Source organism: Psammomys obesus, unplaced genomic scaffold, assembly GCF_907164565.1.
Source record: "Psammomys obesus unplaced genomic scaffold, mPsaObe1.curated_primary_1811, whole genome shotgun sequence".
NCBI classification, from domain to species: domain Eukaryota; kingdom Metazoa; phylum Chordata; class Mammalia; order Rodentia; family Muridae; genus Psammomys; species Psammomys obesus.
The window spans coordinates 5,669,003-5,685,224 of record NW_026588368.1 but is presented as its reverse complement, the minus strand read 5'-3'; the positions used below and the strand labels follow the sequence as shown (position 1 = coordinate 5,685,224).

Genomic DNA, 16,222 nt, shown 5'->3' with positions numbered 1-16,222 from the left:
ACTAAAGGATTTCTAATGTCTCAAGCCTGGGTAGCAAACTTTTTGTTTGTTGTTTATTTGTTTGTTTGTTTAACTACTGCAAAAACAGAGGCTGACAATATATACTTGAAGGACTGACAGGAGTAGCTAAAGTTCAAGGCCTTCTTGGGCCACAATGCTGTCTCAAAATAAAGGGGAGGAAGAGAGTAATTTTTTTAAATAATTTATTTCATGTTCATGGGTGTTTTGCCTGCACTCATGTCTGTGTAATGGTGTCTGATCCTCTGAAACTGAAGTTAGAGACAGCTAAGAGCTGCCATGTAGGTGCTGGGAATTAAGCCACAGTCCTCTGGAAGAGCAGGCAGTGCTCTTAACCACTGAACCATCTCTCCAGCACCCAGAAGGAGGGTAAATTTTAAAAACAAAAACTTCAAACATGTACACAAAATCAGCTGTGAAGGTGGGGACTGCAAGAATCTAGAAAAAGAAGTTAATAGCAAATGCTGTGGCCTTGGCCAACACTCCCATACTGTCACTAACGCTATCACCTTGGTAGCCAAGCAAGAATAATTTATAATGTTGAGTTAATAAAGCCATGCTGCATTTAACCAGACCACAAGAGAGCTAAACCAGGAACCAGTAATAAAAGACTAATAAACACTAAATCTCCAAATTCCTGGAGACAGACCTGTAAGTAATATAAAAGTAACTTTTGCCTCACTAACTTTTCAGATGGGTGAAAAGAGGCACAGCTGTCAGTTTAGTACTTGTTTGTTCCTAATGTTCCAGATTCAGTCTCAGTACTACCAAAAAGAAAGAAAAGAACAGAGAGACGAATGAACAGGAAATTCCGGGCCCAAAGTGTAATTAACTGGAGCACAGCCACACTCCTCTGTGTGCAGCTGAGGGCTGTTTTGGGGCCAGCGGAGATGACAGCTGCAAGCCAGACTGTTTTTGGCTTCACCTGCTGCTCGCCACAAACTGCAGGGATACTGCTGTACCTACGCGCCATTCAGCTACCGTGCCAACCAATACAGCACAGCTTTCTCTTTTACTTCACCTGCAAATAACGTGTGACGTAGGAAAGCAGGAAGAGAAGAAGTTTGAAAAGTCTAGCTTTAAGGCACAATGGCGTACATTCCTGTTATCAGGAAAAGGCAAGGTATGGTGTTTACTATCCTGTAATACAAAAATCAAAAATATCAGCCGCTATAAAAACTCATCAAAATACTCCCAATTTACAGGGAACCAATGATAAGAAAAATTAAAATATTTAAAATGGGGCATTCAATAACAGGAGTACTTCTTAAAAAAAAAAAAAAAAAAAGTAGAGTAACCCTGTCTCAAAAAACCAAAAACAAAGAAAGAAATGAAAAGACAATGAAAAGTAACTTCAAAGTGGTTCAGTTGGTAGCCAAGCAAGAATAATTTAGGATGTTGAGTTAAGTCATGCTGCATTAAATCGGATAACGACAGAATTAAACTAGGAATCAGTAATAAAAAAACTAATAAAAATAAAAATCCCTGAATACTTGGAAATTAATTAGTGTACCTGTAACACAAAAGTCAAAGAGAAGAATCCAAAGAAAAATAAAGCACTATCTTGATCCAAATGAAAATGAAGACACAAGCCATATCTGGTGACAAATGCATGTAATGTTAGAAGTGGACAGCAAGACAGAAGTAAGCAAATCTTGTCAATAAGAGAGCATGACAACTCTGAGCACAGGGTCAACCACTCCGCCAACCTCTGGAACCAAACTCTGCGTTCAGTATGTAGAGCCCGTAACCTCCAAAGATCCAGCGGTCTATCCACACCGCACCCCTCCAGGAAAGTCTTAGGAGAGATTTGGGAGTGCTGGTCTAGGCCTTTAATCCCAGCGCTGAAGGTCTACATAGCAACTGCCACACAGTCAGGGATACAGAGAGAGAACTTATCTCAAAACAAAACAAAACAAAAAGCACAATAAAAACGACACAAAAAGAGACAAGGGAGAGAGACAACATGAGCAATACAAGATCAGTTCTAGTTTTAGATTACTTTTGATGGTTTTCACTATAAAAAATTTTTTTTGGTTTGTTGTTTTTGTTAATTAAATAAAATTTATTTATTTATTTATTTATTTATTCATTCATTCATTCATTTATTTATTTATTTATTGCAGTTTGGTTTTGTTTTTCAAGACAGCGTTTCTCTGTATAACCTTGGCTGTCCTGGACTCACTTTGCAGACCAGGCTGGCCTCACAGAGATCCGAGCGCCTCTACCTCCCAGAATGCTGGGATTACAGGTGTGCACTACCACGCCCAGCTAAAAACGTCGTATTACTTATGTGCGTGCATGTGTATATGCGCACACCTCAGCTTACGTGCAGAAGTGAAGTTTTTTCAGGTCAGTTCTCAGGTCACCACCATACTTGCACAACAAGCATCTTGATCCTCGGAGCCATCTTGCTAACCCCAAAATAAACCCACTCTCATAGTAACTAAGCTACTCCCACGAAAGCAACCTGAGTTCCATCCCCAGTACTCACATGGTACTAGGAGAAAACTAACTCACAAACTGGCTGTTCTTCCTCCTTCCATCCCTTCCCCTCTCCCTTCCTCCCTCCCTCTCTCACACACAATAAATAAATTTAATAAATCAATTTTAAATAAAGACAAGTACATACAACATGATAATACTGATAGTATACTGAAAATAAAAAGTATCAGATATCTGAACTTATATAAATTTAATATACAATAGTCAATTAAAAAATTTTGTTTTAATTTAGCCTGAATGTGTGTACAGGCACAGCATGTCACATGCCTACAGTTTAGGGGAAACTTCAGATAGGTTCATTCCTTCTATCTAGTGGGTTCCAGGGATGAAGCTCAGGTCATAGGGCTTTCTGAAAGGCCCCTTTACCTACTGAGCCTTTTAGTGTAAGACACCTTATAGTGTCTTACAAGTCTTGTGTAGCCCAGACTGGCCTTGATTTCCCTATGTAGCTAAAAATGAACTTGAATTCCTGGTGATCCTGGCCCTACCTGCTGAGTGCTGGGATTATAGGTATGCTCCACCACACAAGACCAGTCTGGTGTACACAAGACCTTTACTCAAAACAAAATCAAAACCAAGACCAGGCATTTGACTGCAAACACACTGCCTCTCAAGAGGCAGAGGCAAGTACATGTCTGTAAATTCAAGACCAACATGGTCTTCATATGGAGTTCCAGTTCTGCCAAGAATACACTGACTGACCTCACATAACCACACAAAATGTGTGTTTATGTGTGGTGTGTTTGTGCACGAGTGAGCGTGTGGTAGTCTGAATGAATGAAAATGGCCCCACAGGCTGACAGGGAGTGACGTTTGAGGAGCCGTGATCTTGCTGGAAGAGGTGTGTTGCTGGGGGTGGGCTTTGAGGCCTCAGAAGCTCAAGCCAGTTTTCTTCCTGCTGCCTGTGGATCAAGATGCAGAACTCTCAGTCCTTCCCCAGCACCATGTCTGCCTGCATGCTGTCATGTTTCCAGCCAAGATGACACTAGACTAAACCTCTGAACTACAAGCCAGCCCTAGTGAAATGTTTTCCATTAAAAGAGTTGCAGTGATAGGCAGCGCTGACCCACACCTCTAATTCGAGCCCTCAGGAAGGCAGAGGCAGGTGGATCTCTGTGAGTTCGAGGCCAGCCAAGTCTACAAAGAGAGTCCAGGACAGCCAAGGCTTGTAACACAGAGAAACCCTGTCTCAAAAAAAAAAAAAAAAAGAGTTGAAGTGATCACAGTACTTCTTCACAGCAATAAAACCATACTAAGACACCCACACACAAAATAAAAGCCAATTATTTATTTATTTTTTTTCAAGACAGGGTTTTTCTGTATAGCCCTTGCTGTCTTAGACTCTGTAGACCAGGCTGGCCTCGAACTCACAATGATCCACCTGCCTCTGCCTCCCAAGTGCTGGGATTACAGGCGTGCACCACTGCACCTGCCTAAATCTTTAAAAACATTAAGGAGCTGGAGAGATGGCTCAGTAGTGAAGAACATTTGTTGCTCTTGTAGAGGATTTAGGTTCGATTTCCAGCACCCACACGATAGCTCACACTATCCATAACTCTAGTCCAGGGGATCCGTTGCCCTCTTCTGACTGCACACGCACCAGACATGCACATGTACACATACACGCATTCAAGAAAAACACTCATACATAGAAATCTTTAAAAGAAAGGAAGACAAGCCAGACCACCTGCCTACATTCCCAGTATGTGGGAGACAGAGGCAGAAGGAGTTAATTAAAAAGCAGCCCAGGCTACGTAACAAATTTCAGAACAGGCAGGGCTACATGGCCAGATCGTGACTCAAACAAAAAAAGTCCGATGAAATGGCTAAGTACGTAAAGATGCCTGAAAGCCTGACGATTTGAGTTGGAGCTCTAGGGCCCCTAGGGTAGGTGGAAAGAATCTATCACCAATGTTGTCTCTGACCACCACACACATCATGGAAAATACACACCCACAGACACACACTCATGCAGTAAATAAGTTTTGAAAAGAAACAAAATGAAAAAAAAAAAAAACAAAAAACAAACAAACCAAAAATCAAAACAATGCAAAAACCATTAAAAGTGGTTGCAACTAGGAGTGGAACAGGAGTGGGATTACTTGATCTTATACATGAAATTACTCAGATGCAAATACTTCTACAGATCACATCCTTATAATGAGCAACACAACCATCATAAGCCAAAGACAGTACCTTGGGGTGAGGGACCTGGCTGTTTCTCCTGAGAGAGAAGTCCCAAGTAGCTGAGAACAACATACTTTGTTTCATAGTGAAATCCTAGAGGCACAGTAGTAGAGGACGCCATTGAACTGGCTGAGGGAGCTCCAAGGAGGTCTATTTAAGGATGCTGAAAACCTAAAAACAAAAAGTTTCTTTCAGTTTAAACCAATCCATCTCCCCACTGATCCCAGTTCCTCATCTAATTCCCCAAGTAAATGTCTCCACAGTTTTCTTTCCAATAATCTTTAAAAATTAACTGTTTTATTTCTATACAAACAGTAACTTAACTATTCAAATCAAGAGTAAGTTTTCCTCTTCCGGTTTTTTACTCGTCTATTGTTTACGTCTGCACCCTGCACCGTCTGACGGAGGGCCACACCATGCCGTAGTGTGCATATGGGGTCAGTTCTCTACTCCCAGCCTTACATGCTTCTGGGAATCCACCTCGGGTTGCCAGGACTGCACGGCAAGCACCTTTACCCAGGAGCCATCTCACTGCAACTTCCTCATTTTCCTATTCCCACACGCGTAGCGAACTCATTGGAGATATCCTGAACCCCATCCCATTTCTGTTTTTTCATGGCTTTTAATAATAAATCTACAAATACTCATCACTACGTGGATATGTTGGACAAAGATACAATTCACTTCCCTGGAAGGACACAGCAACCTGTAAGACTTCAGGGAGCTACACAGAATGGCAAGCAATTTCTGTATCATGGACTGTGGGGCTAGAAACAAGGCTTAGCAGTTGAGAGCATGCCCTTGCAGAGGACCCACCTTCAGTTCCCAGCACCCACCTCACAACCACCTGTAACTCAAGCTCCAGAGGAATCTGATGTCTCTGGGCTCCATGGGCTTGTGCACATACATACACATAATTTAAAATGAAGATCTTTGAATTATAAATTGCACTTAGTATCCCACAAGTTGTCCTCTGACCTCCACACTCACACAGAGGCATGCAGGACACACATACACACACCAATAAACAAATAAGTAAAATAAGCTTTCTGACGTCTACCATGTATCAGCCAGCAGCAACACTATAATGGACATTTGCCTTTCTATTATTTTGCTTACTTATTGTCTGGCTGCCATAAAGCCATTTTCCTATTTGTGGGACATCCCATCTATTTAATCTTCTGTGAATTAGAAGGGGCAGTTGCAACAAGCCAGTGGCAGTAACCTGACCCTAGCTGAGTCTAATCACTTCTCCTTGGCTCCTGTCTGTCTCCACAGCTTGCTTTCTTGGTGCCTAACTCACACTTCTGGTTTTCTGAGACAGCCTTGTAGCCCTGGCTTTCCTGGAACTCACTCTGTAGACCAGATCAGAGATCTGCCTCTAGAGGATTAATCCGTGCACCACCACTGCCTAGCTACCTAACTCACTCTCTTTTAGCAACTCAATACTCTTTTCCTGAGTAACTTTTCTATCTAAAAGAGCTTTAATTAGTTTTACTATTTCAAACTGGGCTCTTACTGAAACCTAATTTTATTTAAGTGTCTATAGAAATTCTACAGCCATTAAAACACTTTAGACCTATGTTATGTATGAATGCTGTGCCTACGTGTAACATAGGTGCCTCATACCTCTGAGGTCACAAGAGTTTACGGATCCCCTGAAACTGGAGTGGACGGATGTGAGCTACCACTCGGGTACTGAGAACTGAACAAGTGGTCTTAGATTAACTACTGAGCCAGCCTTCCAGCCTCTACATCAAGTTTAAAACTTACTGTGTGTGTGACCATTGTATGTGGATGGAGGCAGAGGACAACTGGATTGCTGATTCTCTCCTTCCAATACGTGGATTCCAGGAATCAAGCTCAGGTTATTATGAGGGCAGTAAGCACCCTACCAGTTCAGCCACCTGGAAGGCCAACTTCCCATCAATTACCTTATATGAAGAGTGCTATACTCAAGTTCAGTTTAGAAGTCTCTGAAACATGCATGCTCACTCATAGAGCTAGGAGTATAATTACATTCTTGAAATAGAAGACAAAAGTTTTCTTCCCTCTGGTTCTAGGTACTAGAGATAGAACCTACAACCTTGCTCTTGCTAGACAAGTGCCTGACCACCGTAAGGACTTTTCCTTTTTTTTTTTTTTTTTTTAAGATTTATTAAAAATAAGTGTTCTACTTGCATGTGTGCCTGCACACCAGAAAAGGGCACCAGATCTCACTGTAGATGGTGGAGAGCCACCATGTTGCTGTGAATTGAACTCAAGACCTTAGGCAGAACAGCCAGTGTTCTTAACCTCTGAGCCATCTCTCCAGTCTGGCCTTTTCCTTTTTAAAAGATTTGTTTATTCTTATTACTCTGTTTTTCCTACAGTATATACATACACAAATCATCTTTTGACCTCCACATGTGTATCATGGCACACACCTGCTCCCCTTCCACACATATATCATGGCACACACCTGCTCCCCCTCCACATGTGTATCATGGCACATACCTGCTCCATATACAATTTAAAAAAAAAAAAAAACAACTTTTTTGAGAAGCAGTGGGAGTGATCTCAGCACTAAGGGGGCTGAGGCAGGAGGATCACAAAACAAGACCAAAGAAGAAAACTGAAGAAGTTCACTGAGTGGTGGTGGTGCTCTCCTGTAATCCCAGCACTTAGGAGGCAGAGGCAGGTGGATCTGAGTTTGAGGCCAGCCTGGTCTACAAAATGAGTCCAGGATAGCCAGGGGTACACAGAGAAACTATGCCTTAAAAGAAAAAAAAAGAAGAAGAAAACAAAGGACAAGAAAAAAACAACAACAAAAACAAACTGTAGGGGCTGGAGAGATGGCTCAGAGGTTAAGAACACTGGCTGTTCTTCTGAAGGCGCTGGGTTCAATTCCCAGCAACCTCATAGTGGCTCACAACCACCATCTATAATGAGATCTGGTGCCCTCTTCTGGCCTGCAGGGACACATGCAGGCAGAACATTGTATAAATAATAAATAAATAATGTAAGAAAAAAAAACAAAAACATAAAACAAACTGTGAAGTTCCAGCAGAAACCTCCCAGTCTAGAACAGTAGAAAGAAAACCAGAAGTTAAGTGTGGCCACTACAGCCAAAACGATGCATCAAGAATGCAGAGTTCCAGGACTGGATATTTGGGAGTCTTCTGTTTTCACCAGGGTTTGTTTTACCAGTCTTCCTCAGGTTTACCAGAATTGTGAGCATGGCCTAGGGTGAGGCTCCTGAAAAGGCCCCTCAGAATGCTCCTATTGCTTCACTACAGGCTCCTTTAAATTGTTGTAGAAGTCTCTCACAAGCTGTAGACCTCAGACATTCTGGTAAGGTTCTGAAGAGCCCTGAGATGCAAGGTCAGAGGTTTTTTCTCTCCTACACAGAACCCTGACAGATTGTTGCTCAAACTGTGGTCAGGCTTCTAAACCACCCTCCAGGTCGGTCTGCGCATTTCCCTTTAAAGTCTCACTGTAGGGCTGAGAAGGCTCAGTGCTTAGAGCACTTGCTGCTCTTGCAGAAGACTTGGATTCAGTTCCCAGTGCCTGAACGGCAGCACACGATGAACTGTGACTTCAGTTCCAGGAGATTCAAACATGGCACATGCACATACATGAAGGCAAACGTTCACACACATAACATTTGTAAAAATAAAATGTAATTTAAGCAAAATGACCCTGTTGAGTTTAGCCAAATAATATTTTCTTTGGGGGGAGGGAAAGCTAAGACAGGGTCTTTCTCTATATCCCTGGCTGGCTTGGAACTCACTATGCAGACCACTCTGGCCTTGAACTCAAAGATCTACCTGTCTCTGGCTCCTGAGTGCTGGAATTAAAGTCATTCACCACCAGCCTGGCCAAAATAATCTTTAATATCTCATCATCCTTGATGTCTGATCACCTGGCCTGTCTTTACAAAGAATGATATCAATCAATTTAGTCAGACTTTCTTATACTTAATCTTATTCTCAGTGATTACCTATCTACTAATTCCCATACTGCTCCTTGGCTAGAAATTCCCACTTACCTGTGTTCAGAGTTAACCCAACCCATACCCCACCACAGAGCTGTTCGAAAGGTTTCTGTGTCCCCTGCAAGCCCCTGAATAAGTAATCCTTACTATGCTTTAATGGTATCACTGAATAATCTTTATTAAAAACTATTTTTCATATCTATGCACTGAAGATTTGGAGATTTATTTAAATTTAATATACAATTTTGAAGGCTGTCAGTGTTTGTGAAATTAGGGCTTTGTTTGCTCACATTCACAACAAATAAAGAAATAGAAAAACATAAATATTTAATTTGAATGTTACCAAAAATGATTAAACTATGTGTGGTGTAGAATTCCCCAGGACTCAGTGGCAGAGGAAAACTAAGAGTTCAAAATCAACCGTGTTTCAAAAAAACAAGTTAAGAGGCCAGGCTTGTAGCACACATTTTTAATCCCATACAGAAGAATCAGAAACTGGCAAATCTCTGTGAGTTCAAGGCTAGCTTGGTCTACATAGCAACTTCCAGGTGGCCAGAGCTACACAGTGAGACCCTGTCTCTAAAAAACAAACAACAAATGTTTAAATATACAATGGCTTTCAGAGTGCAAGAGGTTACACTGGGGATCACACAGAGGGCCTCACAAATGTTAAGAACGCTATCCCAAACTCATATAGAATCTTCTGTTTGGTGGTTTTCTTTCAGACACAGGGTCCTTCAATGTCACAGACCTGGAACTTGTTATGTTGCCTAGGCTGGTCTTGAACTTGCAGTTACACTATTACCTCTGGCCCCTAAGAGCTAGGATAACAGGCATGTGCTATTACACTCAAAATTTCCAGATGTTAAATTCAAACAAATTCCAGGGTCAGTAGAGGCTGGGGAGATAGGTAATATACTTGCTGTGTTAAGACCTGGACACGGGCTGGAGAAATGGCTTAGTGGTTAAGAGCACTGTTTGCTCTTCCAAAGGACCCAGGTTCAACTCCCAGCACCCACATGTCAGCTCACAACTGTCTGTAACTCCAGTTCAAGGGATCTGACACCTTTGCACTAATGCACATAAAATAAAATTAAATAAATTATTTAAAAAAAAAAAAAAAGACCTGGACACAAAACCCAAAGGTATGCGTGCACGCACACACACACACACACACACACACAGAAATGGAAACAATAGTCCTGAAAACAAACCTAATATTGAGTTCTGGCCTCTCCATGCACGTGCATACACACGCCTTAGTACTCACACACATGCACACATATACATACAAAATTAAATCTGTAAAATTGCAAAGGACTATATCCCAGTCAGCCGCACTGCTACAGAGAGACACTGCTATTATGCTACTGTTGATTGTCCCCTTCAGTTAAAACATGCGTAATGGAACACTCTGGTTCAATCCTGTGTTAACAACTGCCCAAAAATATCCTCACTCAGCAGTTGGCATTCACAGATAATGCACTCATAGGGGAATTCCTAATATGAAACCCTCCACCTTACACACAGATTCTGACTTTCACAGTAAGTTTTAAGCTTCCCATAGAACAGCAAAACAAAATTCAGATATATATTGTTCCACTTCTAGGTATGTGCTAGAGAAATGTAAATATGCCTACCCACAATTTGGATGTGAGTGTTCAAGATCACTATACCGAACAGCCAAAAAAGAAACAACTCTAAACTGCTTTACAAAACTGGGGGGAGGGGGTGCTCAAGGGACGCTTCATAGATAAGAACATGCACCACTTTTGCTGAGGACCCAAGTTCAAGTCCCAGCACCCATGGCTCACAGTTCACATGCGACACTACTCACATTCCAACCCCAAGAAATTCAACACCTCTGCCTCCTCAGGCAGGTACACACCCCACAGGGATACAGACTTAAAAATAATCTTTAAGTTAAATAAGCTAGACACTGTGGTATGAGCCTGTCCGTTGAGATACTTGGGAAGATGAACTACAAGGGTCACGTGACATAAGCTTAAAACACTGTCCAGCCAGGCATGGGTGGCGTACGCCTTTAATCCCTGCGTTTAGGAGGCAGAGGCAGGAGGATCTACGGAGAGGTCTACGGAGTGAGTTCCAGGACGGCCAGGGCTACACAGAGAAACACTATCTCAAAAAGCCAAAAAATAAAAAAGAGAGAAAGAGAAAAAGGAGAAACGGTGGTGGTGAAAGGATTAAAAAATGGCTACTGCAAAGCATGGGGGCATACACCTAACAATCCTAGCACTGAAACTGTGACAGATGTATCCAAAGTTCAAGACTGGGCTACAGATTTTTCTAAAAAAAAAAAAAACAAAACATGGCCAGGGGGTATGAGGCTTCTTTGGGAAGTGATGAGAATCCAATGATGGTTGTGCAACTCTGGATGTGCTGAAAGCCGTTACATTATGTAACTGAGTAGTATGGTAAATTAATGGTATCTCGAGGAAGCTGCGACAGTGAGGCTCTCAGCCAGCCTTGGTGGAACACAGCTGCAATCCTAGCAATCAGAAGGCTAAAGCAGTACTGCCACCAATGTGAGGCCAGAACGGGCTACACAGTGAGGTCCAGAGCGTGAGAGTCTATCTCATAAAAACAGAAACAACAAAAATATCAGCTACTATTGGGCTAGGCGCGTAGCTCAGCAGTAGAGCACATGAAAGCCTGAAGACCTGTTTTCAAGCCCTGTACCACAAAAACACAAAGCAAACAACAGCCAAAGGGACTGGGTGTACCTCAGTAAGAGCCCAGCATGCAAAGGACAAAACTCAAGTGCTGGAAATATTATTCTTAAGCCAGATTTGGATGATAAAGGCCTGTGATTTCAGCACTTGAGAGGCTGAGACAGGAGGATCACAGTTCAAGACCAAATAAGAGCCATATAGGGAAAACCTATCTAAAAATTCTTGCCGGGCACAGTGGCACATGCCTGGGATCCCAGTACTGCGGGAGGCAAGGGCAAGTGGATTGCTTTGAGTTGGAGGCCAACCTGGACTACAAAGCGAGTACGGGACAGCCAGGGCTTCACAGAGAAACCCTGTTTTGAAAAAGAAAAAAAAAAAACTTATTAATTTAAAAAATTAATTCTTGGTGCGGGGTCTGCAGATGGCTCAGAGGTTAAGAGCATCTACTGCTCTTGCAGAGGACCTGGGTCCGGTCCCCAGCACCCACACCGTGGCTCAGAACCATCGGTAACTCCTGACCCAGGGTGTTCTCTGTGCTGCCCCTGCAGGCACCAGGTGCACATACAATCGAACAGAATAAAATCAATACATCTAAACACATGTGTACATCTTGGTGATAATTTCACTTATTTGGAGTAAAATATGACTCAAAATGAATGAAAACTGAGAAAAAATAATGAAAATACTAAATATTTACAATTTTATGTCTAAAATGTTTCCTAAGAAAATTTGCAAAAAAAAATACTTTGGACAGAGGGCAAGATGGCTCCCAGGTAAATAAAGCCACTTGCTGCCATGCCTAACCAACTCCCAGAACCCGTACAGTAGAAGCAGAGAAGACTCCTACGAGCTGTTCTCTGACCTCTACATCAGCTTGGACAAAAAAAGAGAAGAGTGAGAGAGATGGCTCATGGCTCAGCTGTTCTTCCAGAGGTCCTGAGTTCAATTCCCAACAACCATATGGTGGCTCACAACCATCTATAATGAGATCCGGTGCCCTATTCTGGCATGCAGGTGTACATGAAGACAGAACACTGTATACATAATAAATAAATAAATCTTAAAAAAAAAAAAAAAGGAAAAAATGTTCCAGGCAGTGGAGGTGCATGCCTTTAGTCCCAACACTCGGAAGGCAGTAGCACGTGGATGTCTGAGTTTGAGGCTGAAAGCTCAGGACAGCCAGGACTATAGAGACCCTGTCCCATCCTCCTCATCCCCTCATCCTAAGAAAGCAAACCGCCTACTGCCCTACACACCTACATCCACAATAATCATAATCATCAGACATTTAATTTTTTAAAAGGGACAGGCAATGGGTGAGGTGGCACATGCCTGTAATCCCAGCACTCGGGGACACAGAGGCAGCCTGGTTTAAAAAAGCTAAGGCTACACAAAGAAACCCTGTCTCAAAAAAAAAAAAAAAAAACAAGAAAGAAAGATGAAAGGGACAGGCATGATTGGGTACTCCTGAATCTCTATACAAAGGAGGTAGGAGGAGCAGGATCTGAGTTCAAGGCCAGTTTGGGATACATGAGGATCAAAAAACAAAACAATGTTATTTTAAGGACTATGAGCCGTTGGAAAAAAAAAAAAAATATTTAGAATAGAATACTGCCTGATCACCCAGAGCAAAGGGACTTGCAAAGCCCTTGCCTATTATATAGTGATGGTTTAAATATTTTCAATTCATTGTTATAAACAGAAGATACATTTATCTAATTGTGTATATGAAATATAAGTGGCTCACTACCCACACAGTTGCTTAATGTTCTACTGTGTTTAAGAAGAAAAGGCGGGGGAGAAAGGTATGTATTTCAAGGGTGTGGCAATTCATTTAAGGTCACACAAGTTAGGGCAGAGTACATCAACATTCTGGTTCACAACAAGCCTCCAAGGGAAATTTTGAAAATTTTGCAAAAACTTTAACATCAGAAGGAAGAGGGGCCTGTCAGCATAGTTCAAAACTTCTTCTAAACACAGAGTAAAACAGATCTGTTGAATAAACAAACATTTGTACATGGGAATGGTAAATTGCTTAACAAAGCCAAGAGCATACGAATTTCTAGGCAGACCAGTTCAATTTTTCCCCCTAAGTAAAAGCCCCAAGTTGGGAAGCCTGGGCTTCCTTCTTCACAGTACTCTAATATGAAAGCAAGAAGTGTGGGATCCCGTGGGAATATGAGAATTTAAAAAAAGAAAGCAACAACAACAAAAAAAGATTTAGTGTAAATGGTATCGCCTCCATAGGGTAAGAAGGCCTAGTTGGTTCTGTTCTGTCTTGGGGGTGGGGGTGGAGTGGGAATGGGCGTCAAAACTGCAGTGCCAAGACTGAGAAGCAGGATTTTAACATTGTGACAGGGAACCACCAGCAAGGCTAACCTACAGTCGTTCTAAGTGAATGGCACACGCTTCCCGGTCCAGCCCCCCAAAACAGACCCCGGCTCTCGAAGCCAAGATCCGTGTGCAGAACAGAATGTAGAGCAAGGGTGAGCCTCAGGCAGCCACACAGCTCGTCCAAAAGCCGCCGGTCGTGGAGCGTACGGGCTAGGTCCGATTAGCCCCAAAAGGACCCCAAAGTTCCGAGACTCCTGGCCGGAGCAGCACGGTGCTCCCTCCCTCCCGCTGGGTCCCGAGTCGCGGGCAGCACGGGGCGATCAGCTCGGTGGACCCCGAGACCCCTTCCTCACCGGGGGAAAGCCGCTTGGCCCCCCGCCAGGGCCCCCCCGGGACCCGGCTCCCCTAACCTGGTTGCGGCCCTGCCCCAGAACGGACGAAGGAGGCGGCGGTGGCAGCAGCAGGTGCTTCCCACAGGGTCCGAGAGCGGCGGCGGCTGCTTCGACCCGCGGACCTAATCTACCGCCGCCGCCATGTTGGACGGTGAGGTCACCCTGGCGCGCTTCCGTCATGGTAGCGTGGGGGCGGGGCCAGAGCGTGGCGCCAAGCCGGAAGTCGGCGGCTCTGTCGGTGGAGCGGAAGCGGGGGTCACCGACTCCTGATGGTCAGTTTACGCATGCGTGACCTGTGTTCGGCGCTGTCCTTTGCCTCTCTTTCCCCTGACACTCAAATCCTAGATTCCTGTACTTCAGAAGTGCCCTCACGAAGTCATTTCCGGTGGTAGGTAGCGCAAAGTTGAGGTAGACGCCATTTGCCTGCCCATCCCTGTGTGGGATAAGAGGCTGGTGGCATCGCAGATGCTCAGATCTGCAGAGCTGTGCCTTCCGTGACAAGTGCCGCCCGGGGCCAGCCAGGTTCTCAGCCACCCGCCAGGAGGTTGTCCTGCAAGTTGAGAAAGCAATTAAAGACAGGGTGGAAAGACAGGTCTAAGCAGAGACAATTCAGAACCCAAGCACCACGGTGATAAAGGGAATCTTATGGTAATAACCCATTTGTACTCACAATGCCTGACAAGCTGCCCTGACTGTAGTTTAGGCTTAGGAATGTTTGATCCTTGATTCTATGAACGCATGTCCAACCTGTGGTCCAAGATAGGCTGTAAATACGAAGATTTACTTAAAACATGATGGTGTTTATAACCTGGTTATCTAGTTGAAGTTTGTAGTTGACGATTGTGTCTCCACGTAAAAAGGTCAAGACATCTAGGCAAGCAGATGAACTACACCCTGCATTAGCCAGCTCCTGTTTCAGCCTGTGTTCTTGAGTTGAAGTAACATGGACAGCCCGAGGTTAGGAGTTAAAAGGCGGTTGTAACCGGTCAGATCAGAAGTGATAAAAGTGTCCCAGTGCTTGTACAGACCTGTAATCCCAGAACTCAGAAGGCAGGAAGATTGCCATAAATTAGGGGCTGGCCTGGTCTCCAAAGCTATTTTCAGGCAGTCAAGGCTACATAGTGTAATCCTATCTTTAAAAAATAAAATAAAAGGTTTGTTGGGGGGGGGGGTTGTTTGTGTTTTGGTTTTCAAGACATGGTTTCTCTTGTGTAACAAAGGCTGTACTCCTTCTGTAGACCAGACTGACCTTAAACTCACAGAGATCTGCCTGCCTCTGCCTCCCAAGCGCTGGGATTAAAGGAGTGTGCTGCCCAGCTTGGCTAAACTAAAAGATTGACTACAAAACTGACTGCGAATGAACAAGATGGCTCAGGTGCAAAAGCTCTTGCTGCAAGCCTAATGATCTGAGTTGGATCTCTGGAACCTACAGGGTGGAAGAAGAGAACCAATTCTAGCAAGATTTCTCTGACCACACTGTCCACACACCGCCCCAACACACACACACAAATGTTTCAAAGCAAACAATAAAAACTTATAGGAAGTGACTGCCAGTGGCTATGTTTGAGGAGAGGGTAATGAAAATGTTTAAAATTCACAGTGATAATAGTAGCACAATTACAAAAATACTGAATTCTATTTAACTGGTATGCTTTTGTTGTTTGGATTTTTTTTTTTTGGGGGGGGGATGTGTCCCATGCTGACATCAAACTTGCTGTGTAGCTTGTAGACAGATCCAACCTTGAATCTGTCTCTGCCTCCTGAGTGCTATAGTCTCAGGGATAGGCTAGCATGCCTGTGTATATGTTGCTGGGGATAGAACTTGGCACAAAGTCTACCAACTGTACTATAATCCCAAACCTTTTAAATGTGGTTGTTTTTGTTTTTTTAATGTATATAGGTGTTTCGATTACATATATGTCTGTGTCCTGTTGTGCCCTATTCGCAAGACCCCACTGCCAGGGGTGCATTGCAAAACACGTGAGGATCTTTTTATTACAAGCTGGAGCAAGCTCTGGCCCATACCCTCACTGACTCAGCGATTGAGAGTAGAGCCTCAAGCTCATGGTAGGAGGGTGATTTAAAGGTCCCAGTCCCTCCCAGCATGCCCAAAGCAG

General features: G+C 43.4%; 1 protein-coding gene across 3 annotated transcripts in view; it reads right to left on the bottom strand.

Moving 5' to 3' along the window:
• Bcl2l13 (BCL2 like 13) overlaps window positions 1-14,285 on the bottom strand; it is a 48,977-nt gene extending 34,692 nt beyond the window's left edge. For 2 of the 3 annotated variants that reach the window (XM_055604200.1, XM_055604201.1), the window contains exons 1-2: window positions 14,124-14,200; window positions 4,720-4,881 (exon numbers count right to left, since the gene is read on the bottom strand). In XM_055604200.1, the coding sequence (XP_055460175.1) occupies window positions 4,720-4,831 (112 nt within the window). In that variant the 5' untranslated portion in view covers window positions 4,832-4,881; window positions 14,124-14,200. Of the gene's footprint in view, window positions 1-2,280; window positions 2,290-4,719; window positions 4,882-14,123 lie in introns of all 3 variants that reach the window. The other variant, XM_055604202.1, reaches the window with a different exon arrangement.
• Between the last annotated feature and the right edge of the window lie 1,937 nt (window positions 14,286-16,222).